The sequence below is a fragment of the Drosophila hydei genome, unplaced genomic scaffold (genome assembly GCF_003285905.1).
Source record: "Drosophila hydei strain 15085-1641.00,03,60 unplaced genomic scaffold, DhydRS2 tig00000211-arrow-pilon, whole genome shotgun sequence".
In the NCBI taxonomy this organism is placed as follows: domain Eukaryota; kingdom Metazoa; phylum Arthropoda; class Insecta; order Diptera; family Drosophilidae; genus Drosophila; species Drosophila hydei.
Genome location: NW_022045685.1, coordinates 2,918,167 through 2,945,871, shown reverse-complemented (window position 1 = coordinate 2,945,871; position 27,705 = coordinate 2,918,167). Strand labels below are relative to the sequence as shown.

The window sequence follows — 27,705 nt, the reverse complement described above, 5'->3', positions numbered from 1 at the left end:
GCCGCCACCGAATGCGACAGATTGCATAATTAACTAAGTTGCGCTCGGCTTTGTGGGTTAACTTGGCCAAAAGTGCCTTATTGAACGCGTTTTTACAGACACACATGCATACACACATTTGCATGTCTTATATGCCAATCTCGTATATTCCTTACCAATTTACAGTGCCATTTCTGAAGACATTATTATTATTTTTTTATATGAAAATTGACATTATTTGTTAAGCAATATTGGAACTTTGAAAATTGGTGCCAACTTAAATTGCATTGAACTAAATTGGAAAGTCAATCAGACTATTTTCAATTATTTTTGGACAGCAAATTATAGTCCTGAAGTTAATAGCCAATCAGGCTGATAGATAATCAGACAATGAATTAGTTAGTTTGACTAACAGGAGTCAGTCAACTCACCTCACTATCAACTAGTCTATCAGTCAGACGGCAAAATAGGTTTTCGGTCAACACCGGAAACAATCTATAAGTGCTTGAATCGGCTAATCAGTCTACAGTCAGTCAATGCTTACCAATATATATTAATCATTGAGATAATCATTCAGTTATTCAACTAATTGTATGTCAATCAGTCACTAAATGGGAGAACCATTAGTCAATCAGAGGGTCCATCAAAAAGTCAATCAGAGAGTCAATCAGTTAGTACGTGAATCAATCAATCAGTCAGAGAGTCAATCAATCAGTTAATCAGCCTTTCTGATTGCTAATTAATCGTTGACAATCAGTCAGTCAGAGGGTCAATCAATCTGCTATACATTCTGAACTGAATCAAGCAGTGAGTACATCAATCAATCAGCAGGTTAGTCAGTCAGCCAATCAGAGTGTCACTCAGTCAGGAAGTAAGAGGCAGTAAGCAGCTCTGTTAACTAGTTAATCAGTCGGTCAATCAGTCAATCAGTCAGTCAATATAATTATATATTCTGAACTGAATCAAGCAGTAAGTACATCAATCAATCAGTAGGTTAGTCACTCAATCAGTCAGGAGGCAGCAATCAGCTCTGTTAACCAGTTAATCAGTCGGTCAATCAGTCAATCAGTCAGACATATGCAGAATACATCAAGGTGTCTACATAGACGACGTCGTGTAACTTTTTACAGAATACAAATTAAAGAACTGATTTTGATAAGCCAGAGGAGTTGCTAAGGCTTGTAAATATCTTGATTGAACATACGAGTGGAGTCCGTTTCTTGAGTGGGCGCTGAGATACGCCCACTTTTGGGTGTGCAGCAAGGACCTGTGTATTGTGGTGTTGACACACTCGACTGCCAAGATTATGGACCATAAAAGGCTTCTGTTTGTGCGTGCCTATGCGTCTTCTTATGCACGGATTTAAATACATACAAACAGACGCACACGCACACGCACACACACACACACACACAAGTACAGGTAAAGAGCATGCTGCTATAGACGACACACAAGTGCTGCGGAGGTGCGACAGAGCAAGGAGATGAGAGCCGGAGCGGGCCAGCTGCTGCTGCTGCGCCTACTCGCTCGCTGGGGCTTTGGCTGTGGCTGTGGCTGTGGCTGTAGCTGTGGCTGTGGCTCTAGATGCGGCTCTGAATGTGGCACGGGATGTGCCTGGAATTTGCAGGGCGCATGCGTGAAAAATCGGCCAAAGGACATTCACCTCGTGGCTTAAGTTTGCCGCCAAACAGGGTGCATTTTGTGTAAACTTTACTTTTGTATCTAATTGCAAGGAGGCGCGCCCACAATTAATGTTGCCATGCGTGTGGCGGCTGGGGCGGCCCATGTGGTTGCGGATGGCGTGGGTGTAGGTGCGAGTCTATGTGTGGACAGGGGGCATATGCATTGGTCAAGCTGCAGCCAGCTCGCTGTGTGCCTGTGTGTGTTGACGTACCCCAAATAAAACGTTAATTGAATTAAACAACCGAGTGGAGGGGGAGACGTTCGTCCTGTCCAGCAGAAGCCGCCCCGGGCACCATGGCAAAGCCGTAGCTTGCGTATTTGTAATGCAGTAAAAAGTCAAAAAAAAAGGAGAAAAATTTGTATTAGGTAAATAAATATAAGTATAGAAAGAACGAACAGCAGTGCTAACCTAGTTTTCGGGCAGCTCTGTTGGCCAGGGCGTGGTTCAAGTCCCGGGTAATCAGTTGCTATATATTTGGTATACATATAAGCCTATACATAGGACGCAGCTCCTAGCTGAACAGCATCCACAAAACTGCAGCGCAAATCAGGGGCAGCGCACAGCATCCACAGGCGAGATGGCCATACAGCAAGAGCGAGCGAGACGCAGCATGATTAAGTGTGTGAGTATGAGAGAGCATACGCTTTAGGTAGGTAGGTAGATGAAGCATATAGAGGAAGCATAGAAGAACCTACTTCTGCTGCAGCTCCCTTCAAGTGCACAGCCCCAATTTTTGGTACGATGCGCCCGGGCTTAGAAGATACGTTGTGGCAGCCTCTCTCTCTCTCTCTATCTCTCTCTCTCTGTCACTTGCAACCCTTAACCGGCCTGAGTGCGGCTCTCACAGATACATGCCCATCTCCAGATACGAATGGGTAACATATCAATTTTTTATTTTACTTGTTGTATTTCGCTTCTTTTCACGCTTTTCACGGCGCTTGCTGTACCGAGCAACCCATTGAGTTTAATTATGTATTTAGAGCATCTCTTGACCCAAATAAAACAATGCTCAAATTAGCTTTTTCATAGTAATCGAATTCATTTTATTAATTTTTACTTCATATTTATTGCTTAACTATGATCAGTTTTTTTGTTTGGGGTTACCGAGCCAATGGCTAAAATCAATCTTATGGGATTATCGTTATGGAAATTCTAGATTAACTCATCGGCTTAGTGAAAACATTGCAGTGTGTAAAAAGTGTGTTCGGTTGAAGTATGAAATGAAAGTCAATTTGAATAGAACAAATAGTCGAGTGGTTATAGGTTTTTGCTGATCAATATAACTACGAACTGTATTGTTTATTTAATTATGTTTTTTTTTTTCTTTAAATTTATTTGATTATTTTTGCATTAAAAAAAGTTTGTAATATTGGGCACAACTTTAGGATTTTATTTTGTTTTTATATTTTTGGGTTTTTTTTTTTGTTTTTTTTTTCGACTTGACTTTGACTACTGGAATAGGAGCTGTCAATACAGTTTCTGAATGTAGTGCGCATACATTTCGCAACTAGTAACTAGTTATAATTATAGACTATTATTACAATTCAATTTTGATTTGACACATTCGATTTAAACGGCTTTTCATTTCGATATCAATTTCACTTCATTTCGTTTGCTTCTTCTGAGCGGTGTCCAAGTACAATAAATACATGTAAGAAAATGCATACAAAGTTACAGTTATGCTAGTTAAAAATTTAGTTTGAATATAAAATTGAGATAACTAAGTTGTGCATATACACATCTTTAATAATTAATATATATGTATATATAAATATTTGTTTTTGATTCGAAGTTTTTTACTTGAAATTAATTTTATTCTGTTTTTATTTTTTGGCATTTAGAAATTTGACTAAGACTTGATTTTCAAATCGAGAACTCAAATCTTTGGTACCAACTAAATACATACATATATGCATGCCTTTATCTGTGTATATAGTAAGCAGGTTAAACTTAGGCTAAGTAAAAACTCTTTGGCATTTGAAAAATATACAAGTCAATGGTTCGCAGCTGAGGGAAATACTAGTTATAAATATAAATATATAGATGTATATATACTAATAAAAACCACTGTATGTAAAACATTTAGTTGTACACACACGTGTATATATATATATATATATATATATATATATATAATGCTAGGCTACACCTTTATGGTAGACAAAAAAAAATGTATTTTTTCTCTTAAGTATTTAAAAGTACAATTTATATATAGTTAGTTGTTCTGCTTTTGCTTTTACTTGTGCGTTTCGAATGCATTTCTCATTGAGCTGTTTTTGTTTTTCTTTTTTTTGTTATGATTTGTCCTTTTATCGTTTGAGCTTAATCAATACTGAATAGTTGATTTATATATATATATATAGTCTTAGCTACGTATTATTCGTTTCGATTTTCTTTTTCTTTTTGTATATGAATCGTAAATAAAGAGTTTGGCATACAGAACACATATATAGATATAGATATATATGTACGTATGCAAGCATGAGTATAGTTAGATAAATTATCACAAGAACCTATAAACAAGGGTAAACGAAGCTCTCAACAAGTATATCAATGCTTATAAAATAGTATCCAATAGAACACCAAAATTGCAATTCAACAAACACAAATTTCGTTATGTATCGGCAACGAGTCAAGATCAATAATAAACGAGGAGTTTTCAACAATAAGAGGATCAAGTCTATTCCAAAGTTTACTTCAAAGTGCTGCAAATATATATATATATATATATATATATATATATATATATATATATATATATATATATATTTATCTATCAGCAATAATGTAGCTGTTACTGTTGTCGATTATAAACATTCGAGTATATGAATATGTAAGTATGTATGTGTATACACTCGCTATATCTTATACGTTATAAACCTGTCTATATCATATGCTACTATGTAGTACAATATAGTTAATACTTTTCATGGTTGTTTGACTTTATCGCTCGCATTTGGTGGGGTTTTTGTGTTTTTCTCGCTTTATATTTAATATACAAGTAGATGTATTTTAATTTCAATGTACTTAGCAACGTCTACGATTAATTCAAATAATTCTTGCCTCTTCTTGAACGTATTCGAGCTGCAGGAATGTCAACTATGTATGTAGTTTAGGATCGTATCATATCGTGTATCGTGTATTGTGTATATTATTAAGTCGAACTCTTTAGATAATATGAATACTATTATTTGCTTGACGATTCACAACTCGTTTTACGGCGGCGCCTCTCTCAGCGCTTCTCAGTTGAAGATTTTGTTGGTGAAGTTTCGTGCTGGTCATTATGGACACACATTCAGTCTCTCTAGAGTCAACATGATTCGTATGAAATGGGAATTTGAACCTGTTAATACTTCTTTCTGTTCGCTTTTGCTGTGTCCAACGCTAAAACCTACTGTGGAACTTGTTATTGTTTAACCATATACCATATACCATATACCATATGCCATTACCATATAACACCAACATTTTGAAATATTTGTATATTCTTATGCAATTTGGAATAAATATGAATCTAACTTGTGGGTATACGAATAGATGTATATATATACATATATATATATATCATTATGTTGATATCGTATATATAAACTGTAACATTGCCATATGAAAACACATACAGACACACATACACAATTGGGAACTTCTACGCTAAAAAGGTTGGGGATATGCCTCGATTGAGCTTCGACCGACTGTGTGTCTAGTGAAGGCTCGGAGATCGAACAGTTCAGACGGACGAGCACGACTCGAGTTGCAATCATGCATTGGGTCTAGGATCGACGCACACGCAAATTACTTAGATAACTACGAGATTTTTACTTTGCTTGGGAATGTGCATGGTTTCTGTGGGACTCTGACTACTCTCGTCCTTTAAGAGTATATGCATCTGCAGTTTCTATATGCGGTTCTATATGTATATGTACGTTGTCTTAAATATGTATGTTCCATTGCCATTTCCAACTTGCGGATATGTTTTTGCTTTAGTTTTGTCAGTTTTCATGGTTTCGGTGGCTTGGCACCCGCCCAGGCTAAAGTAGAATGTGGGTACGTGACGTTGGTTTCTTAGATGGTGGGTATTGGATGGTGGGGTGAGTGATATACTCTAAGCATGCTCTTCATAATGAGTGAAGGGTTCCCTATGTTTGGTGGGCGTTGGTGCTAAACAAAGTTGAGCTCATGGCCGCTCAGCGCGTCGATGAACTCAAAGTGAGCGTAAACTCATTCGCCATTTATAACGTAGACCGGACAGAAGGCCTTCTCGGTGTTGAGGCTTTGCGGCGACAGCGCCCGGCCGTGGGTCCGTTCCAATCGGCTGGCTGCGCTGCCGCCGCCCTGTTCGCCCTCGTCCAGCTGGATAGATGCATCCGCATTTCCGGCCGTGCCTGCTCCTGCTCCTGCTTCAACATCGCCATTGGCACCATTCCCGTTGCCATTGCCATTGCCATTGCCATTGCCATTGCCATTGCCATTGCCATTGCCATTGCCATTGCCATTGCCATTGCCATTGCCATTGCCATTGCCATTGCCATTGCCATTGCCATTGCCATTGCCATTGCCATTGCCATTGCCGCTCTCTCCGCTGTCCACCTCATCAACTGTCTCGAGATCACCGCCAGCCAAAGTTGTGGAGCAGTAGCAGAAGGATAGATTGGTCTTGAGATCCTCGCAAAATTGTTGCTGCTGCGCAATGCTTTGAATGCGCAAGCGGGCGAATTCTCACATATACGTCGGCTTTAGCTTGTAGGCCCGCTTCCAGATCTCGCACAGGCAGACGGTCGAGTGGAATCGATAGAATATGGCCAACGGCATGGACACGTGCGTTATGATGGTCCAGGCCCACAGACCATAGAAGTTCAGCTGTATGGGATGCGACTCAGCGCGCGACTTCTCCAGCGTGCTAATGGCCCACATGGCCAGATTTACCACCAACATGAATGTGACAATCTCCCGACCGGGCTTCTTGCGTATATGCTCGGGGCTAACCGCCTGCCGCCGGCTAGCGTCCAATATGAACATGGTCTGGCAGGCGGTCTGCACAATGGAGGCCAGCGCATTGATGGGCACCAGCATGTCGTCGCTGCGCAGCGTAAAGTGCCCGGCAATCACCGTGAAGATGTTGTACAGAAACGAGCCAGTCTGCGCGCCCACCAGCAGGATGTCGTCCAGTGAGAAGCTGCGGTAGGCATCGTACTGCAAATGCCGAATCTGTATCATGCCCAGCAGCGTAGCTATGGTCGCCGTGCCGTAGATGAGCAGCTCGCAGATGGTCACCTCGGTGACAGCCAGGGCCACGAACTCGGGTCGCGAGATCAGCACGAAGAATATGATCAGCGAGATGATGGTCAGCACCAGAATAAGTATGCCCACGAACAGGCCCTTGTGTGCCCGGGCACAGTCCACGGAATAGTGATGGGGCGAGCGTTTCATCGGCGAGCTAATCATGTCCGGGCGCTGCGGGGTGGGCGTTTGCGGGCGCGAAATGCTGCGCCACATCACGTAGAGTATGGCGGCACAGATCAGCGAGTACTCGATGGTGCAGGGGAACAGAAAGGGCGAGGCGTCCTGCACCAGGGTGCCAATGATGTTGGTGCGGCGGCACTCGAAGATCTGGTAGGGACCCTTGAGGCCACGCGGCACACGCAAATGAGCCGTTGGATCGTGTGCGATGACAGCGTGTCCGCGCGAGTGGCCAGGGATGCGATGTGAGATGCGGAGCGTGCGATTTTCTGGATTGTAGAAGGTGAGTATCTCGTGCTTCGTCTCCTGAATCAACACGTTCAGCCAGACGGCCAGATTCGTGCCGATCATGTGCATCAATCCGAAGCGAGCGATGATCTTATAGCGATACACCTTGATCTGCTCGTTGTTCAGGAATATGAAGTACATCTGTATGAAGATGAAGGCCATGCGCGTCGCTGGCGTCAATGCGAGCAGCACATTGTGGCACTTCGTGTCCGGGTTCAGCTCGAAGTACTGACCAAACTCCAGGCCCGAATAGATCATGCTGCCAATGCCAAATGCTGCACAGAGCAACAACAACAACAGGAAGAAAAACAACAACGATTACAAACGTCTCCCTCACTGGCATCCAGCTGCAGCTGCTCACTCACCAACTGCGCCCATGCGCAAGTAGAAGCTGCCATAGTGATGCTGCCTGCCCAGCGGCGACAGCAGCGACGGACGACGCACCGGTATGGCTGGCTGAATGCGGCGACGCGTCGTGGTGCTGTCCGTATCCGACTCGTCCATGCTATCCGAGGCGTTCACCTTGGATGTGGTCTTAGTGGGCGACGTCGCTGCAAATGCCAAAGTTATCATCAGCTCCTTTGTGCCAGAGCTTGAGCAGGGCAATGATTCACTTACCCACGGGCACGGGCAGCTTGGGTCGTCCCCAGAGCAGCGTGGCGTACATAAACAGCAAGAAGATCATGCTTCCAATATACAAATACAAATAGTAAACCTGGCCGAAGAGAAAACATAAGGCAAGTTAGCTGCTGTATGAAGATATGAAGTAGAAGAAGATAAGGATATGAACTAAGGAAATTGCAGAATTCAGGATGAAATGAATTGAAAAAGGCAAAACGAATCAAGGAGTGCACAGAGAACTTTACAAAAGCCAAATATTGATAGATAGATATAGAAAGGAATAAAATAAGAGCTTTAGAAACTAGAGGAACAAATGGTTATGGACTCTGGGAGCAGAAAAAGTTAAGTAACCATGAGAACTAAGAGACCTCAGACCTCATCTGTTAGCAAGTGGGACACTTAAGTAGAGCTTACCTCGTAGAAGGATGGCGGTATGTAGGTGGAAATGACTTCGGCCATGGGAAAGGCCACGCCCATGACTACCAGCAGCTTGCCATAGAGGGCCGAGAAGAGTGTGGCCAGCGCATCGCCGCTGTTATCAAATGGGAATATTTATTATATATAACTCATATATATATATATATATATACTTACGCCTTGACGCGCGGCATTGGCGGATAGACAAAGGAGGGGCGATGTGTGCGCTTGATGGCCGGCATCACCGGATAGTTGGTCAGCTGATGCGAATGATACATGAGCGCCAGTTGGCCGCTTTGGCGCTCCTGGCACTGGGAGCTGCTGCCTGGCGATGAGGGCGGCTCCGAGCTATCGCCGCCGGGTCCGGCATTGTCATCGCCGTCGCCCTCGCCACCGACGAGTATCAGGCCGCTGGGTCCGGCACGCTCCGTATTGCACTTGGTTGGCAAATTGGACTCATCGATGGTCACATGATGCTGCGCGGAGCGTGCCGACAAACGGCCTGGCGATACGGCCACCGTCACATGGCCAGCATCGCCGGGCGTCGAGAGCAGGGCGCTGCTCAGCACTGGCGGCATAGCGCGTCGAATGTTGCTCGGCGAGCGTCCGTCCGCGTCCACAGCGGGCGTATAGCTGCTCGGCACAGTGGGCGTGGGTACGCGTACACTGTGCGTGTGGTGATTCTGATGATGCGGATGCTGGAACTGGTGCGGCAGATGGTAATGATGATGGCTGCTCGTGAAGTGGGCACGCGGCTGGCTGGTCACAACGCTGGCAGCGCTAACGGACTCGCCGCTGGCCAGCTGCGATGGCTGTGATGGCTGCGACTGCTGCGCTTGCTGCTCATCCTGAAAGGTGAGCGTGGCAAATGGCGGCTCCTGGCGATTGAAGAGCCTGCGGCTGCTGCTGCTGTTGCTGTTGCTGCTGGAAGTGGAAGAAGGCATGGAGTGTGCGCTGGATTACTTAGCTGGCCCCGCAACAGATCAAGTGCAGTCGCAGCGATGAGCGACATCGATTGACTGAGTAGGCGACCAGTCGCTGGCCATGCACGAGGCCCCCATTCCATATTATTTGCGCGCAGATATTCTGCAGACACAGCCGCAACAGTGGCTTAATTAAATAATGGCCCCCGCCGTTGCCATGGGAGGCACCGCAGCACACGGCTATACTAAACGCGAGCGCTTGACCGTTGGCCACTGCCCATCATCCCATCATCATTTCGGGTGCCAGACACTTCCGTCGACAGCCACATTGTGTGGCACTCAAGCACAAAAGCAGTGCACAGCCGTCGCGCTACAATTGCAGCTCAATTGAAAAGAAATAACTCAAATCACTGGAGTCCAATAGATATCAAGCTGAAGGCAGAGACTGAGCTCAGCTCAGCTCCTACCGATCGCTGCCCATAAATCAATTTGGAGGCCCTAATCAGCTGTGATCTGTGTCATTGTCAGTGTCAAGCAGCGTGTTTTAATTCTCCTCTATATATACACTTATTTATATATGTATATATATACGCATGCATATGTCATATACTCCCACACACTAGTTCGGTGTGCGCCTAAATTGTGCTTAATAACAGCAGCAAAAAATGTGAAAAAAAAAAACAAACAAATGAAAACCCCTCCATAAAGCGCGGCTGCGGCAATTGAAACTAATCGTTCTCCAGCAGGCACAATCTCAATCTGCACATATATATATATCTATATATACATAAATATATGTGTGTTGCATGTCGAGGTGTGCTAGTCTAGCTGTGTATGCGCTGCCTGGGGTAGCAACTCGCTATTTGCAACTCCAGCGCGACGGACGTGTAATTAAGGCTAAACGAAGCGCTGACAGGCAAATGAGGATTGCAACAGACATTTTTCAGATACAACTTGAACAAGAGACAAGCTTTGGTTGATGAACTCAGCTCTGCTAGATCAGGCAGCGCTTGCCCATGTAGTATGAGCTGTATCTATGCAGCTGGATCGATCGCTGGGATAGTTAGATTGACAGCTAGGTGTCAGCATGCCGCCTCAGAGGTTGTTAGCACGAGCTCTTGCCACATGCATTCATTTGCATACACACTCGAAGCACACTCACACAAAGCATTCAATGGCATGAATTCATGATGCATGATTTGTTTATATAAAAGAAAATCCAGTTGACAGACTGAGATTCAGCTTCGGATTGAGTTTCAGTTTGTGTTTGAGTGTCTGTCCGCTTGGCACTCGGCAGCATTGTCAAGCACTTGTACGGGGCACTTGTCCTTATGGAGCTGCAAAGGTACTTGGTCTAAGGGTGCGCGACACGGGACTCGCAACAAGTGTGGCATAGCTCGCTGCAACTATGCATAAATAACCTTGACATCGGCTCGACTCTGACTCGTTGCGGCGTGCTTCCAGTCGACAGGACACTGAAGTCGTGCCAGCTGCCTGCCTGACTGCCAGCCCCGCTTGGTGGTGGTTACTGTGGGTCATGCACTCAATCGCTCTTTTATAATCCGATTTCTAAAAGCGTGCTGGGGTTGTTAACCTGCCCTCGACACGACTGTTGCATAAATGGATGCGTCGAGGCCCGTGGCACAACAAAGTCAAGCCTTGCACAGAAAGTCAGCAGCTGAATGCAGGCAGCAGTGGCAGCTCTCAGATCTATCGATAGTTCCCAAGTCTGCCTATTGCGATTGCTTACGGTTTATTCAGTTGCTAATTAATGGCGCTCGTTGGGCATTCATTTGACTTGACTCGACTCGACTCTTTGTGCTCATGTGCATTCACAGCTGATTCAAGTCACAGTCTCAGCCTCTGTCTCAGTCTCAGTATCAGTCTCTGTCTCAGTCTTGGGCACTGGCCTGGAAATGTCCATTAAGGCTGGCCCGGCAGAATAAACACGACCGCAAATGCCATACATACGTTGAATGGCCGTCCATTTCCGGGGTTGGGGGCCAGCAACTGGTCCTTTGGCTGCTGCAACAAACTTTCAATTGACCCATTTTGGTTTGGGTTGGGCTGCGGGCGTGGCAGTGGGCGCCAGCAGGTGACATCAGCGGAGGACAATAACCTGCAGACATGCTCTTTGTTGCGCAATTTGTTCGTGGCGAGCCAATTAACTCGACTGCAGCTGCAACTGACACAGTGGATGCTGGCGACAGCGGCCAACGTGACGTATGCATATTAACAAATGCCGCATACGCCGTGTGCGCCCTGTGGGCCGCGTGGGCTGCGTGGGCTGCGTGTGCCGCGCTGGGTGCGTGGCCCATGCGGCCTGAATGGCTTTGCAACTTGTCAGGGTGTTGCACTGGAAACGTGATGTTTAATTAATGCAAAGTGTAGCAGCGACTAGTGAGGCGCAGGATGCGCGCTGGAAGGCAGCGCATTTATAGCGGGCGTCAGACATGGGCCCCAGGCGACGAGCAAGGACTGCATGCAACATGCGGCAAGTGTCGAGTGCATGAGTTAAACAGTTTTGCTCGACTATTAACAGCAACTAATGGAACCAGACAACGGCCGCTGAGAGCCAAGACAGCGTTTATGCAATTAACAAAGACGCAGTAGATGGCAGTCGCTCAGTCTGTGTGTGTGTGTGTGTGTGTGTGTGTGTGAGTGTGCGAGTGTGCATGCCAATATGTTGCTCAAAGTGCTTGGCACATCCTTAGAAGGACGAACCGAGCCACCAACAGATGGTTTATATAGATAGCTACTACTCGAGACTAGGACTGAAAGCTCATGTTATGGGGTAAGAATTATCAATTTAATCGCCGCAAGACGATTAAGCGATTCGTCCAAAGTAAACGAGGAAAAATGGGCTAATGAGTTAACTGATGAGATAGGAAAGGAAATGGGAAAACTGTTGCGAAAGAGCTTTGGTGTGCTGTCGAAATTCATCGCTTTCATTTATCGATCAGGAACAAGACATGAACCAAAAGCTCATTGAGACTAAAGTCTCAAAACGACTTGGCCATAGAAACAACTTGGTTAAAGGTTGATTTTTTGACTCGATGTATAATATCTATACGCCATAGGTCGGGGAAAAGATGCCCGAACTTATGTAGACGTAAGATTCGCAGATATATTTCGATAACATTAGCAATTGGGATATTACGTGAAGGATATTAAATTTGTTGGCGAGGCAGTTCAGCGATTTAGACTAGACAATTCACAGTCAAAGTCAATTAACAACATAATCGATAACTATCGATCAATCAGAATTATCATTAAGTAATACAAATCATTTGAGACAAAAAGTGTTGCATACTTTTGAGAGCCCAGTGCATATGTGGATAAAGGTCAGGCGCTCAGGTTTGAGTTCACTTACCCGAACTGTTCCTTGGGCACGCTCGGCATTGAGGCCGCGGCTGCTGCGGCAGCTGTCTCGGACAGCTTAGGTGGACTGCTGACCAGCGGTGGGCTGCAGACGCGCGGCGGCGTTGTAATACGCGGCGGGCTGTGCATTTGCCGCGGTGGACTCTTGGCTAGCTGCGGTGGCGAGCTGCGCATCAATGGGGGCGAGGGCATGGCCGGGGCACTTTCGCCCACGGGCGGGCTCTGAACGCGCTCGGCGCTGCGCTGCGATGACTTGATCGACAGAGCGGGACTCCGTTCCGAGATGGAGGCCTGCGACTTGACAGACGCTTGCGACTTGAGCGATGCCTGAGGCGAGAGCACGGGCACAACAGCTGCGGCAGAGGCTATTGAGCCAGTGCGTGAGCCAGCACGCGATCCCGCACGGGAGCCCGCGTGGGAGCCAATGCGAGAGCCGTGCTGAGAGCTAGTGCGCGAGCCGGCATGGGAGCGCTGGCTGCCGCTGCGACTGGGCACGCGTCCGTCCGACTTGGGCGATGCTGGCAAAGCAGAGCCAGTGGCCATAGCAGCAATGGCGCCACTGGTGGACATGATGCCGCCGCTGGCAATGCTGGCGGCTCGGGGGGAGCTGATGCTGTCGCCAGGCTCGTCGTTGCCCTCTTCGTCGGCCACATTGAGTGACATTTTGTCCATGGACAGTTCGTCGGTTTCGACCTTGGTCAGCTCATCGTCGTCAGCGTCGAGCGACTGCGACTGTTGCTCCTGCTGCTGCTGTTCATCCTGCTCATCGGCGTCCTCAAGACCAGCTGGCGGTGGCGGTATAAAGCCACGTCCCATGCTATCCTCGTCCAGCTCGCCAAAGTTCTCGGGCGGCGGAGCAATTATCGAGGATGCAGAGTAGCCATTGCTGGGCGGTGTTGTGATCGTAGTGGACTCATCTTCATTGTCTAGAGATCGGCTATAGTCCTCGGCTGCTAATTGCTGGCCTCCGCTCATTTGTAGCTGTTCGGGCTCAGGCTCAGGCTCAGGCTCCGGTTCAGGTTCCGCCTCACGCTCCGGCTCGGGCTCGGGCTCCGGCTCAAGCTCTGACTCTGATTCTGGCACAGGTTCTGGTTCCGGTTCCGGATCCGGCACTGGCTGCTGCTCTTGCTGCGCCTGCTCCTCCGCCTGCCTGGAAATGGGCTGCGAGTTCGTCTGTGACTCCTCTTCGCTCTCGGATGAGGGTGTTAGCGGCGGTATCTGGCTAATATGTTGCGCTGGCGGCGACACCATCTTGCAGATATTGAGCTCCGGCAGCGGAGGCGGCGTTGCCGGCGGCGACGGCGAAGTCGATGGCGATTTGGTCAATGGGGGAGTGACGCTGCCCTGCACATACGACAGATTCGAGGGCAGCGGCGGTAGTGGTGGTGGCGGTGTGGATTTGTCATCGTCTTCATCCTCATCATCGTCATCTTCGTCGTCATCTGCATCGGCGTCGGTTTCCAGCTCCAGCTGCTGCTGCATAATTGCTGGCGGCTCAATGACCGCCTCCTCGGCATCGTCCGTCTCCTCGCCTTCGTCGTCGTCGGTGCGCAGTCCGGCGTCGTCCATGGGCGACAGCGGCGGCGGCGGTATTAGCTCCAGCTCGAGCACCGAGTTACTGGGTGAGCCCGGTGGCGAGTTGGCCTCCATGCTGAGCTGCTGCTGTGGCGGCGGCGTCGGTGTTGGTGGCATATCGTCCGTCTCAGTCAGCGTGGGCAATGGCTGACCCAGCAGCGAGGTCGTCGACGGCGGCGGTGGCGGCGGTGCCACCAGCAACAGCATCTCATCGCTCAGTGGGACTGTTGGCAGCGGCGGTGGCAACGCCATCTGAATGCCTGAGCCCGAGGCCAGGGCATCGTCCAGATTTGTATTGCTGTTGTCCACCTCCTCGATGTCCGAGTCGATGCCCTGCGCAAAGTCCATATAGAAATTGTCGCGCGAATCGCTGGAGCCGCGACGCAATTTCAGCGACAGCGACAAATCCGGCGAGCTATCCATGCTCGCTCGCTCGCTCTGCTACAGCAGCTGCTCCGCCTACTGTTGCTCAAACTGTTCCTTTTTCTGTTTGTTTAGCCCCGCTCCTTGCCTCTGCCTCCCGCTCTACTTGCAGACTCGCTTCACGCAAATTCCGTTACACGAGCTGTGAAATGTTTTTGTTTGGCCTTTAGCACTTCCCTTCCCCTTACTTCTCTTCTCTTCTCTTTGTTCTTTTTTGCCTGTTGGCCTTTGTTATGGTTCCTGCTGCTGTTGACGCTTTTCACTTCACTTTATGGAGCTAACGCGCATTTTGTGTATCCTGTGTATCCCTAGAAATGCAAAAGTTACAGCAGCATACACATATGTACACACGCACACACAGACAGACACACACGCATGTACAAAGTAATCAGCAGCCTCTGCGTTGTAGAACGGGTTGGCGGTGTGGGGCGTGGCAATTGCATTTGCTGCGCATTTCGCCTTTTACGCCACAAATCCTTTGAGTATGCGTGCGTGTGCGTGTGTGTGTGCGTGTGCGAAAGTGCGTAATACGAAAGACGCAACAACAGCAACCCCGAAAGGACAAGCGCAGACAAAGCAAACAAAATATTTGCCGTTGTTGCCCGTTCGTTTGTTGTTTTTCTTTTTGACGCAATTGTTGTTGGCTTACTGACCAAATACACACACACACACACACACAACTATGTCCAGCAACGCAAGGAAGCACTCAAGCATCTACCGTTAAGCGATAGACCAGCGGCTTTTGAATTCTAACGGACAGGCCATAACTTTATGTATGCCAAATGCGACGCTGGCGTCGACGTCGACGCCGATGCCAACGGCGAAGACAACGCAGCGCCTACACAGAAAACCACTTTGCGTTTGTGTGTGTATGTGTGTGTGTACACCAAATATTTTGCATGTGTTGTGTATGAGTGTTTTAGTAGGGCAGGATTTAGCTTCTTACAAATATCTTTGCACAGTAAAAGAAATTAGAAAAAAAAACTATATAGACAGCTAGACTTTGCCGTTATTTGATTTCAACTAACTTTTACAAATGAAACTTTCTTCGATTGTTTTAGTTTTCAATGTATTTTGAGTTTTTGTTGCATTGCAATTAACGCTGCCGATACCGTTACACATTCACGTTAGCTTCGTTTTGCTACGTTTCGGTTTGGCTCGTTTCGTTTTGTTTCGGTTCCGGGTTTTGGAGGCACACGAAGCGCGCCTGATGCTGCGAAAATAGATTCCTGCTGTGTCGGCACTTAATTCTAGAATGAAACGGCAGCACGAGTCAAAGCTGCGCCATTGCCGTTGTCATAGAAAACAGATGCCACAGCCTCTCAGCCAGAGCTAGTTCCAGAGCCAAAGATAGAGCCGGGGACGGAGCCACACGCAGAGAGCGCGCGACAAGTGAGAGCAGAGTCGATGAAGAGTCAGAGGCAGTGAGCGAGAGAGAGAGAGAGAGAAATGTAATGTGTGTACGATGGTTGTTTTCATGCGACTAATGAATGGAGAATGAATGTAGAGTACTATTATGTACGCAGCATCTACGTGCTCGGCCCACTGTAAGATGTACCTAAGAATGAATGCTCTCTCTACCTCTTCAATTCCGGGAGCGTGTGAAGTGTGGCTCTGCGTAGTGCCGCCTCAATTGAGAGCAAACGTCGTGTGAATAACAACAGTAACAACTGCAATTTGGTCAAAACGGATGTGCGCACGCCTCCAGACCCGTGTGCTATGTGTTATGTGCTGGAATTTAACATATTTTGCGCATGAGGAAAATATGCAGAATGAGGAGGAAGCTTAAATTGTGTAAAATGAAGTAAATTGAAAATAAAATAAATTGTGAGTGAAGAGTACAAATACGGTTAGTTAATTTTATGATTGTTGTATTTAATACAATAAAATCTAAATTGGCAATACTTACTTGTTAATTTGAACTCAAACGGCGCGCCAAACTTAAGTTTGGTTCAACACGAGTGCTAACCTGGTCATGGAACCAGTATATACCGATAGCTCGATGAATTATTTGCCATTTTTAAGTTAGACACTGTTTTCTGCGACATACTGCAATTTAAATACCAAAACTACTAAATTTATCTGTCTCTTATAATAATCGACATGCCACCACAGTCTATCGGCGATTGTCGTGCGATTCTTCTGGACAATTTGACAAAAAGTCTTGTTATATGTATATATATGAAAGTAAAATCAATTATAAAATTCCAAGTGTCATATTAACTCAATGATTCGGAATCGCTTATTAAATTGCAAACGAGTGGACCAATAATGAGTTCGCGAAGACCAGGTGCTGGGCCCACGCTGAATTTTAAAGCTGTGCTGCTGGGCGAAGGTGACTAAACCAACAATCGAAATTGTTGTTTTATAAATATATGTATATATGTATATCTAATGTGATGCGCATTTGTAGGCTGTGTGGGCAAAACTTCTCTAGTATTGAGATACATGGAGGACAGATTCAATACACAGCATCTAAGCACGCTGCAGGCGTCCTTCGTGACTAAAAAAGTGATGCTGCCAGATGAGCGACGCGCACAGCTTAACATATGGGACACGGCCGGCCAAGAGCGTTTCCATGCCTTAGGACCCATTTACTATAGGGGTTCGGATGGCGCCTTGCTGGTGTATGATATCACCGATCAGGACTCATTCCAAAAAGTCAAGTCATGGGTGCGCGAACTGAAGCAGATGCGCGGAAGCGAAATTGCTCTGATTATAGTGGGCAACAAGACTGACCTAGAGGACCAGCGAGCCATCAGCTATGAGACGGCGCTGCGCTATGCGCAAACGGTTGGTGCACATTATGTAGAAACGTCCGCTAAGGAAAACGACGGCGTAAACGAGCTGTTCGAGCTGCTTACCCGACTGATGGTCGAGCATCACGGCAGTAAGCAGCAAAACGATACCAATGCATTGCGTCTACAAAACTCGATCTCGGATGACGGAGTCGAGGCGGATCAGGATGAAAATGGTCACACCAACGCCGGCGTGCAGCGCTCTTGTTGCGGCATCTAGACTGCCTGGCAGTCGTCCATTGTGATAATACATATGTACTATTAGAACTATAATCAATGTGTATTTGTAAATAATACGTGTATGTATGTATGTACCCATCATACCACATGGAACCATGTACGGTGTGTGCTAGCATGTGCATATAAGCATGATTCTGTTATTAGTTACCCGTTTTGAATAGCGAACATCCAAAAATTTGTCCAGTATTTCTATTTAATTTTCTGTTTTCTTAATTTTGGCATTTTGTTTTTGTTTTAATTGTTTTATTGTTCTTTGTCAATTGTTAACTCAATTTATTTGTATGATTCAGCCTTCAATCTTGTGCAGATTCTTTGAGCGATCCAGACTAAGTCGCTAAAAAAAAATTCTTACTTTTTTTTTAGAAGCGATAAAGAAAAGTCAATAAACTGCGGGCGCAACGAAATATTCAAAATCGTTTTCTGAGTATAAGAATATGTAAAAAGCAATGTAGAGAAATTACTTTTAGTAATATAAATAAATATATACATATATATATAAATATGTGTATATACATACATAGTTGTATTTGAAATACATTATCCTATCATACCAATATATATGTATTTTTTAATTGAATTATCAGTGAAGAAGTTAACAAGAAATCGATATAAATAGCTTATTTAAGATACGTTCAAGTGGCTTAACCAATATGTATATTTAATTAAATTGTATTGAGTGGTCCGAAATGCCGTGGGCTACCAATGCCGATTGGAAAGCTCCAAGCAAATGCATTACATTGTCAATGACAAAAGTCCATTAGTTAATGAATGAATGTTGTACAAAGATTGCTCTTCAATTACCGTGAAGGCGTGGCTGAGCCAAATTAGCTGCGCTATATATTCCACACGGGTCATGTCAAATGACAATATAACAAGCAAGAGCCCGCTATGTGTGCGTGTGTGTGTTTGTGTGTGTGTATTGGGAAAGCCTTGTGTTCAAATTCTCAAATGACTTGTTATTTATGCATAGTCGGCAGTGGCTGGCATTGGCAGCGGCTGTTGCAGCTGAAAAGCGCTTAAGCTGCCGTCGGAGAAGGTTGCCAAAATAGCCGAAGAAACTTTTCTTACGCACTTTTAAGTATATATATATATATACATATATACATATATATATATACGTGTGCAGCATGAAACCCTTGATCTTGATATTGAAGACATGGCTGGCCTATGGATTCGTCATGCTCTTCGCACTGCTCATCCAACTACTGGAGAGATCAGCTCGAGCGCTGCACTCACTGCGTCAATAGCTAAGCGGAGTTGCCAGCAGAAGGGCTTACAGGAATTAGTCCGTGTACGACTCATATATATATATATATACATCCACAACTAATGTTAATATAAGTACTCTTAATTCACAACGAGTTTTCAATGAAAATAATAGTGCATAAGATCTGATAACCTGCGCGTTATCCCAAGAGCGGCTTGAGATTGAAGGCAAAGAGAGGCAGAAGCGCCAACGTGAGTTGGCAACGTCTATGTAACTTATGACCCTTCCAATAATTGGAAGTACGCCTAAGCTCTCGTGCTAGGTATATAAGACTAGATGTTTAAGTAGTAAAAACAGTTCGAATGCGGATTCCAACAGAGCAGAGACTTTTCAGTACGAGTGTATTCGAAACATTTGAAATCCGAATGTTTTTTCAATCAATAAATGCCTCCCATGAGAACACTTTAACAAATAGTTATATATCGGAGCTCGTGTCGGGCTAGAACACTTTGAAAATATCTATTTTAATCTATTCTCTGATAAGTTTTGGTGTATAATTTACGCTCACCGCGGCTGGTGGCTTATCAGCTGATAAGTCACTTTGGGAACCGAGGCTATACTGTCTGGCGGGCATGGCAATTGCCGATGACCGCTCGAACTGGTTGCTTGCTGGCTGGTTGGCCGTCCATCGTTGGCCGTTGACTATGCGCTTTCAGACGCGCCGGACGCTGGCTTTGGTGCTGCTTTGCCTGTTCCTGTTCGGTGCTTTGATTTACAAGATTAACAATTCTCCGCTCGTTAACCAGAATGGCATATTGCGTGAGTACCTGGTCGAGAGCCAGGTGAGTGTTGGCACGCGACCGGGCACTCGGACAATTCTGCTGTGGAGCAGCTTCTTTGGCAATAGACGCTGGAGTCTGCCGTCGGATACGCTGGGACCACAGCAATTTCGAGACGATCTCAACTGTCCAGTGTATCAGTGCGAGCTGAGCAATCGACATGACTTCCTGCCCAGCCTGGAGCTCTATGATGCCATCGTTTACCATGTGGCGCAACCCTTCCCGCTGCTGTTGCCGCTGCCCACACGCCGTAGTCCGCATCAGGCGTACGTCTTCGCCCTGATGGAGCCGCCAGGCGAGACCAAGCATCAGCTGAACGATGAGCAGCACTTCTATAATCTTACCATGACCTATCGCCTGGACTCGGACATCGTCTGGCCCTACGCCCATGTGGTGGATAACCTAACCGGAGCACGCGTTGCTCCCAGTCGTTTTCCATATTGGCGCGAGCCGCCAGCTCTGGGCAGCTGGAATGACAGTACTGTGGCTCGTCTGTGGCACACAAAGACCAAGATGGCCGCCTGGTTTGTGTCCCACTGCAAGACGCTGTCGGAGCGCGAAAAGCTAGCTGCTGCACTGCAGCAGCACATTCAAGTGGACATCTATGGCCAGTGTGGTCCGCTCAAGTGAGTAGCAAACGATCTCAGCTCTGACAGAGAACCAATTCTATTCTGCTTGCAGCTGTGCACGCGACGATCCGCACTGCAACGAGATGTTGGACACGGACTATTTGTTTTATCTGGCCTTTGAGAACTCGCTGTGCACGGACTATGTCACCGAGAAGCTCTATGATGCACTGCAGCGCCACATTGTGCCCGTCGTCTTTGGCGGCGCCAACTACAGCCGCTTCCTGCCGCCGCACTCCTACATCGATGCGAATCGCTTCGATAGCATTGAGCAGCTGGCGCAGCACTTGCGTTTCGTGGCCGCTGATCAGCAGGAGTACATCAGCTACTTCTGGTGGCGCCAGCACTACAGGCTGGAGACGAGCTCGCCCTTCTGTGAGCTCTGCGCCCGCCTCCATCAGTCCAGTTGGACGCACAAGACCCAGAGCTACAACAACATCGAGTCATGGTGGTACAACGGATGCCGTCTCACCTCTCACATACGCTTCTGAGCGGCGCAGCAATAGCCAGACGCACATGAGACTGAAAGCAATGCAACTATGCCCAACGACAGCTGCTAGAGTGAGACGGCGCACTTAGATAAGGAAGACCGAATATTCCGTAGAGACCAGATATGGCCACATACATGCACTCCGTACTTAAATCCAAATACTGATTAGATCTAAGCTACGTGTCGGGGCACCCGCCCCACCCACACCGTTACATATGAACCTCTTCGGCTGCCGTCACTGCGAGCCGTGTTTCCCCATAGGCACAGTGCTCTGTCAATGTTAGGGAAATTAGGGGCTTAACATTTACAATACTGTACAGCTATACGCATATGAATATACAAATATACCTCTACAAATCTATCTATGGCGGGCTTATCGAAAATTGTGACTAACGCAACGGTAACTCTTATCATCATTCCACCTGCTTATCACTATGTCAACTAGCTCATTGTCCATGAATCAACGTTTTTTGGACTTGCATTAGTATTTTGTATATATGTATGTTATATATATATATATATATATATCTGTTGGGTGTAATGTGTCTTCCGCTATCGTAGCGCTATATTTATTATATTTAATAAAAATAGCTTATATTTAATGCACTCTGAAACCTTTGATATTGGGAATTCAGGCTGAAATGGTGCTGTGAAAATGTATGTAACAGGCAGAAGGAGGCGTGGCAGACCCTAAAAAGTATATATATTATTGATCAATCTAGCCAAGCCTGTCTTTGGCTGTCTGCCCGTTTGCAGCTAGAATCTTGAAATTGTAACTGTAAATTCCATTTTCTTTTAATCGATAAATATCGATCAATTGTCAACATTGTTTAAGCGTAGCTTGAATACCCTATAAAATAAAAGCATCAAATTAACTGTGCGAATTCTTGTCATGAATACTCAATTTTTGTATAACTTTAGAGGCTTCTTCAAAATTGGTTTCAACTGAAGTTGAACGACTTTGGCAAAGATACAATTTGACAGCGAAAAAATAGTTAAAAGTTAAAGATATGGCCAATATATGCTTATACATTAACATTTCTACATTTCAAAAATAGCGAACAAAGTAAAGCTTCAAAAAAAGCTCATCGAGATAAAATCTTTAAGGCAGAGCTAAAATGGCAGGTAAATTTGAAGCTTTTAGTTTGAAAAATCTTTTTTTTTTTATTGATGTGATATATTTACTTATATATATTATATATATATATATATATCTATGGAGATATATTTTTTTTGTATTTGGGCTCAAAGCTTTTGAAATCAATTAAATTTCAGCTGACAAATCGGCCCAGGGCTACAGCTCATGCAGCTTTTGCGCTAGTCACGCATAGTTCACGAGTCACGACTCACGAGTGCCGTGTCACGCGCAAGCGCCTAAACAAATGTCAAGTGTCAAAACTGATGAAAGCGTCAACAATGACAGGACTTGCTTTGTTTTTGGTTGTGCAGCAACCACCGCAGCTCTATACGTCACGCGTTCCCTCTCTGTCTCTCAAGCACACACACTCGTTCACTGTTCCTCTCTCTCTCTCGCTCTCTCTGTCTGTGAGAGTGAAAGCTCAAGCTGTTGTTTCTGGCTTATCGCGTCACAGCTTTGTGGCACAGCAGGAGCTACACACACACACACACACACACACAGGACAGCAGCGAACGACGTCAGCTGTGTGCGTGCGCTTGGGTAGGGGTGCACGTGTCCTCGTGTATGTATATGTGCGTAGTCTCTTTTTGCGCGCAGCTTTTTGCGAGAAAGCTTTTGAAGGATACCGCTGCGTTTGGCAGAAAGCACTTCCTATGAGTTTTCATGGCATTCTCATTCATTCTGTGCTAGATTTCCCGATAGTTCAAATCAGAGGTAACAAAGCAAAAAATAAAAAAGAAAGAAAAACGCCAACCACAAACAAACTAAATAAAATCCAGCCATAAACTCAAAGCGAACAGACAAACAATATAAAATAGTTAATTAATTTGCGCCAGCAAAAGTTACAACATTTTTTTTTAATTGTTCTTTAAAAGTGCGCAAGAGTGAGACGTAAGTTGCATAATTTAAATGCCAGCGAGATGAACAGAGTGAGTGAGAGAGAGAGAGAGAGAGAGAGAGAGAGAGACTGTGTGAGAGTGAGCGTAAGCAACGCTTTAAATGAAAAGACAATGTTCAGTTAAATTATTTTATATATTTTTTATATATTTGAGTTTATCTGTGAGTGATTGAAAATGAATAAAAACTTTCACGAAATGGGCGAAAAACTTTTTCATAGCGTGTTTGACAAGTGCACAAAAAAAAAAACGAAGAAGATATAACGTGTTACACGCTCTGTGTGTGTGCGTGTGCGTGATATTTGTGTGATGTGTGCGTAGGCGCTTTATGGCAGCAGTGTGCCTTCTCACTTGGTCTCTCTCTCTCTCTCTATCTGTGCACTGCTTCAGTAGCCCCCACAAGCATACACATACACACACATACACTCACACACACACGTACACACTTTTCAGACCCCCTCTTTGAGTGCGTCTCACAACCATCGATTTTTTTCTCGAGTTATAGCAAAACCCGAACAACAACAACGACAACAACAAGTATACGAAAAAGTAGGTACTACTGCCCCCCATTTCCATTGACGTTTGTCCTGCTTTTTTTTTCTTTTTCTATTTTGTGTTTCTCAGCCACATTGGGCCCGTGTAAATAAGAGAGGCACCTTTTGCCTTATTTCGTAATGTTTTGAATGTAATTGCCTTATCTTGGCAGTTGCTTCTTTTCGGGTTTATTGCATAAACGAATGCTGAAAATCAGCCCGGAAATCTATTTAATTTTCCTATGCACCCTTAAGCCATGCACATAAAGAAAAGCAGTGAAAGCTATCAAAATGTCAAGATCAGCAGGTTGATTAGAGAGCGTTACGATTTATGAAAGAATTTCAATTAAAACTGTGTGCATTTTGAAGGCAAATCTGCTGTCAGCTCATATTATATATATATATATATATATATATATATATACATAATATATAATATATATAGAAGATATATATCTTCTTTTTCAACTTTTGTGTAAGATATATTTGGCCAGAATTTGTCACTAATTTTTTGTAAAAGAAACTTTCAAGTAGAACGTACTTTTTCAGACAGTTCTTTCGAGTTATTTGTATAATATTTAACTATTTGCAGCTCGATAAGCGTTCGCATAGCATTGATGTTGCATGCCGCATCAAAGCTTTTGTTGCCTACATTTCAGGCACTTGCCTTCTCAATGCCAATCTTTTTTGTCAAGTGTAAGACAAAGCTGTCACTCTGCTTCTTCTTCGTCTTCTGGTTATTGTTGTTGTTGTAGCTGCTGTGGTGAGTTGCGTGTGGTGTGGTGAAAAAGCTTTGCCAAGTGGCAAGTTCATCTGTAGGTACACAATTGTGTCAATCCGCTACTCAACAGAGTGTGTGTGTGTGGTGTGTGGTGTGTGCGTCCCTTTGTGTGTGTGCGAATTGAATTTTCCCATGCAACACTCGCAGTTGAAAAGCTAAGGCAAATGTTAAATGAAAACGCATGAGAACCGAAGGGAAAAATAACGTCGAACGGTTTTCCGTTAAGAATCTCGCCAAATATTCTGGACCTTGCGAGTTGCGGCGGTGAGTGCCAAACGTGTCTAACCACCCAAATACTCAAATAGCCAAATACCCATTAGTCATAGATAGACTTTATTTGAAATATATATATATATATATACTCACACACACATACAAGTAGTTTGCCTAACCAAAAACTGTATTTAATTTGCGTACTTTTCATACTTTAACTGAGATGCTGGGATGCTGTGTTCGTTGAAATAGTTGAGTTCCTAGCTTACATAATGCCCGCGTCAGCAAGCCCCCATCCTTGCCCGTTGCGTTAGATCCACATGCACGCATGCATATATGTATGTATGTGTGTGTGCGTGTGAGTGTGTGTGTGTGCGTGCTTGTGTGAATAGCTTTGTATTTGATGCGTGGGCGCGTGTATTTGCAGACCGATCTCGATGTCTCCGCAATTAGATAATGCTTAAGTTACCAAAAGGCTTAAAAAAGAAAAAGAAGAAGTCAAAAAAGGACCAGGAACTCTTCACCGAAGAGGAGCTCGAGCAGTACAAGCGGGAGCTCAAAGCGAAACAGGAGGCTGCCGCCAACAAATCAGACGCTGGCGAATCGGACGCAGCATCAGACGTCGAGGGCGCAGCAGCCACATCTAGCCGGCAGGCCGCATCGGCAGCCACACACGCATCCGGCTTTGCTTCAGCAACTGGTCACGAGCATCAACAGCAGCAGCAGCAGCATCAGCAGCAGCCGCAGAACGCTGACGCTGGCGACGAAGAATGGGCCAAGTTTAAGGCGTTAACCTCAGGTGTCGATAACATATTACACAAGACACAGGACGAGCTCGATCGTATCAAGAAGGAGTCCTTCTATCAGCGCCTGCCCTCGGCAGCAGAAAAGAAGAAGCAAGAGGAAGAGGAGGCCGCCAGGCGCGAGGAGGAGCGACTCGAGCGCGAACGCCAGCTAGCAGCCGAACGTGAGGCGAACCGTGATAAGTTAGCGGAAGCCGTTGTCCAGCTATCCGACTCGGAAGACGAGCAGCAGGACGACGTCGATGACATCTTTGCCACCGATTACATTGAGGCAATTACCAGCGGTGAGGTGCAATTAGGTGTCATACCCGATTCGCCAGTGCTTGAGCTAGACGACGGACCCGATCCATTCGATACTGCCTACGCGGAGAAGGTAATCGTTGGCGCCGACAAGGCCAAGAGCAACAAGAAGCTCGTCAGCCTTGGCGCCGCAGTTGAGGTGCTCTCGGGCCGCGTCGACCGTGAACACGCTCTCGCTTTAGCCAATCCGAAGCGCAAACTACGCAAGGGCATCCAAAATCTGCTGCTCAGCGAAAGTGTTGAGCTCGCCGATCCCGAAGCTGATCTCTTAGGTGCCGAGCCGCAGCACAATTTGCTCGACGATCTCGTTGATGACGTGCCCGAATGTGTGGCGCCCATTGATCTAAGTGTTTCGCTGCATTTGCACTTGATCAAGCCCCAAAAAGTCGAAGAGGAGGACGAGGAAGCATTCGGCCAGCTCAATCCGGACCTCTCCGAGTTTGATGCGCTCAAAGACGACGAAGACGACGAGTTTGCAGAACTAGCAGCCGAGTCTCTTACCAAAAAAGAGGAGGTTACCATAGTTAATCAGGTAGTGCTGCCTCCCGCGGAGTTACTCCTCGAAGCCGCAGCCGAAGCCAGCTGGGCAGAGTTTGCGCCGGAGCCAGAAGAGCAAGAATCAGGTGGGTTGTCGGATAATAAGCTTAAGCGATACCGATACTTAGCACTCGCGATTCACAACTTCCTCTCTCTTATTAATATGGGCAAATGTTTGGTTTTCCTTTAGCTCTAGATCTAGTTGGTCAAACCGGTTTCATATCGGGATACTGATCTCTCACAATATCTTTGCAGGGAAACCGAAACGACCGCCGCCGCCGGTTCGTCCGGCCAGTGGACCGCACATTGTACCCGGTGCAATCTACGTTAGCGACGACGAGGAGGACGCCAATCCGGACGACGATCCGTTCAACACTTACTACGCCGAGCTGGTGATCAAGAAGACCACTGTTCTAGAGGAGGACGACGATTTCGATCCGCGTGCCGAGGAAGCAGCTGACGCTTCGTCCTTCTTAGCGGCGCCGGGCCGTGATCTCTTGGCTGGCAGTGCCACCGACCTGAGCAAGGTTGTGCCTGCACCACTTGCGCCCACGCTAAGCGTTGACAACCAAGAGGAGGAGCGGGACTTTGATCCCTTCGATACATCGGCGGTCAACGCGATCGTTCAGCCCAAGGCCACAGAGCTGCGATTCTTGGAGCGGGAGCTGCTCAACGAGACCGGCTCGAGTCTAAAGCATTCGCTCAGCGATCCCGACTTTGATCCGCGCGCCGATCAGCCAGCAATAGTTGCCGAGTCAGCGCCACGAGCGCAGATTGCCGCTCCGGAGCCGGAGTTCGATAGTGCACGTCGCAAGTCTTCGCTGAGCCTTAATATACAAGGCAAGAGCGTGGGCTTTCTAGTGCCCTCGCAGGACTTGCTGGCCGCTGGTAATGACGGTGGCCTGGGTGCCAATAAGAAGCCGCTGACACCGTACTACCAGCCCATTCAGGAGCGCGAATCAGAGGATCCGTTCGACACTTCGTATGTGCCCGAGGCCAAGCTCAGCGACATTGAGCTGAAGCACATCGAGGCCGATTTAATAGCAGAGCCTACATTGAAGCATAGTCTATCTGATCCGGACTTTAATCCGCGCGCACCTCCAACGCCAGTGCCCGCCGAGGTGCTGCTGGCCGTCGAGGAGAATATCAACATCAAGGTATTGACGCCCGCCCAGGAGCGCCGACAGCTGCCAAGTAACCCGCAGCTGGACGAGGATCAGGAGCTCGATCCGTTCGACACCTCAATTGCAGCCAACCTACAGCCGGGGCAGACGGAGCTAAAGCTGCTAGAGAACGAACTGCTGCCGGAGAGCAGCAAGCAGCCTGTTACTGGTGTACTCGATACCCAGAGCGACGCACAGGAGCTGGGACTGGGCGACAAGGTGCTGACGCCGTCGCTGCCAAATCGCACAACTGAGGAGCTGCTGGTGCAGCAGCAGGACATCGATCCATTCGACACTTCTATTGCCGAGAATCTAGCACCGGGCGAAACGGAAATCAAGCTGCTCGAGAGCGAGCTCATCGAGCGTTAAAGTCTGGAAACACACACAACTAAA

At 46.4% G+C, this 27,705-nt stretch overlaps 5 protein-coding genes across 7 annotated transcripts; 3 read left to right on the top strand and 2 right to left on the bottom strand.

Annotated features, from left to right (window-relative positions):
- Nucleotides 1-5,411: 5,411 nt before the first annotated feature.
- LOC111598430 (proton channel OtopLc-like) lies at nt 5,412-6,255 on the bottom strand. Its single transcript, XM_023313672.2, has 2 exons — nt 6,251-6,255; nt 5,412-6,110 (listed from the first exon to the last, which is right to left on the bottom strand). Exons 1-2 carry the CDS (start codon nt 6,253-6,255, stop codon nt 5,882-5,884), a joined length of 234 nt encoding a protein of 77 aa, XP_023169440.2. The 3' UTR covers nt 5,412-5,881.
- LOC111598400 (proton channel OtopLc) lies at nt 6,182-16,592 on the bottom strand. The gene is made up of 7 exons (XM_023313624.2): nt 15,695-16,592; nt 12,743-15,056; nt 8,624-9,367; nt 8,444-8,561; nt 8,027-8,123; nt 7,774-7,959; nt 6,182-7,683 (listed from the first exon to the last, which is right to left on the bottom strand). Exons 2-7 carry the CDS (start codon nt 14,746-14,748, stop codon nt 6,380-6,382), a joined length of 4,455 nt encoding a protein of 1,484 aa, XP_023169392.2. The 5' UTR covers nt 14,749-15,056; nt 15,695-16,592; the 3' UTR covers nt 6,182-6,379.
- Nucleotides 16,593-16,849: 257 nt separating this feature from the next.
- LOC111598401 (ras-related protein Rab-21) lies at nt 16,850-17,991 on the top strand. Its single transcript, XM_023313625.2, has 2 exons — nt 16,850-17,083; nt 17,162-17,991. The coding sequence occupies exons 1-2, from the start codon at nt 17,020-17,022 to the stop codon at nt 17,764-17,766; spliced, it is 669 nt and encodes a 222-aa protein (XP_023169393.2). The 5' UTR covers nt 16,850-17,019; the 3' UTR covers nt 17,767-17,991.
- Nucleotides 17,992-19,374: 1,383 nt separating this feature from the next.
- LOC111598412 (alpha-(1,3)-fucosyltransferase C) lies at nt 19,375-21,381 on the top strand. The gene is made up of 2 exons (XM_023313650.2): nt 19,375-20,458; nt 20,514-21,381. Exons 1-2 carry the CDS (start codon nt 19,626-19,628, stop codon nt 20,947-20,949), a joined length of 1,269 nt encoding a protein of 422 aa, XP_023169418.2. The 5' UTR covers nt 19,375-19,625; the 3' UTR covers nt 20,950-21,381.
- A 1,362-nt stretch (nt 21,382-22,743) lies between these two features.
- LOC111598399 (protein stoned-A) lies at nt 22,744-27,687 on the top strand. 3 transcript variants are annotated; one of them, XM_023313620.2, is made up of 4 exons: nt 22,782-22,977; nt 24,444-24,560; nt 24,937-26,235; nt 26,405-27,687. In XM_023313620.2, the coding sequence occupies exons 3-4, from the start codon at nt 24,966-24,968 to the stop codon at nt 27,679-27,681; spliced, it is 2,547 nt and encodes an 848-aa protein (XP_023169388.2). In that variant the 5' UTR covers nt 22,782-22,977; nt 24,444-24,560; nt 24,937-24,965; the 3' UTR covers nt 27,682-27,687. The 3 variants fall into 3 exon arrangements, with proteins under 3 accessions (XP_023169391.2, XP_023169388.2, XP_023169389.2); XM_023313623.2 differs by lacking the exon at nt 24,444-24,560 and having other exon boundaries at nt 22,744-22,800; XM_023313621.2 differs by lacking the exon at nt 24,444-24,560.
- The last annotated feature ends 18 nt before the right edge of the window (nt 27,688-27,705 follow it).

Excerpts from the sequence above, each read along its gene's own strand:
- LOC111598400 (XM_023313624.2), bottom strand. The coding sequence starts at position 14,748 with ATGGATAGCTCGCCGGATTTGTCGCTGTCGCTGAAATTGCGTCGCGGC. Across the intron at positions 9,368-12,742 it reads GTGCCCAAGGAACAGTTCGG|CAACAGCAACAGCAGCAGCA; the intron begins GTAAGTGAACTC and ends CACTTCCAGCAG. Across the intron at positions 8,124-8,443 it reads TACCGCCATCCTTCTACGAG|GTTTACTATTTGTATTTGTA; the intron begins GTAAGCTCTACT and ends CTCTTCGGCCAG.
- LOC111598401 (XM_023313625.2), top strand. The coding sequence starts at position 17,020 with ATGAGTTCGCGAAGACCAGGTGCTGGGCCCACGCTGAATTTTAAAGCT. Across the intron at positions 17,084-17,161 it reads AGCTGTGCTGCTGGGCGAAG|GCTGTGTGGGCAAAACTTCT; the intron begins GTGACTAAACCA and ends GCGCATTTGTAG.
- LOC111598399 (XM_023313623.2), top strand. The coding sequence starts at position 24,966 with ATGCTTAAGTTACCAAAAGGCTTAAAAAAGAAAAAGAAGAAGTCAAAA. Across the intron at positions 26,236-26,404 it reads GCCAGAAGAGCAAGAATCAG|GGAAACCGAAACGACCGCCG; the intron begins GTGGGTTGTCGG and ends ATATCTTTGCAG.
- LOC111598412 (XM_023313650.2), top strand. The coding sequence starts at position 19,626 with ATGGCAATTGCCGATGACCGCTCGAACTGGTTGCTTGCTGGCTGGTTG. Across the intron at positions 20,459-20,513 it reads GGCCAGTGTGGTCCGCTCAA|CTGTGCACGCGACGATCCGC; the intron begins GTGAGTAGCAAA and ends TTCTGCTTGCAG.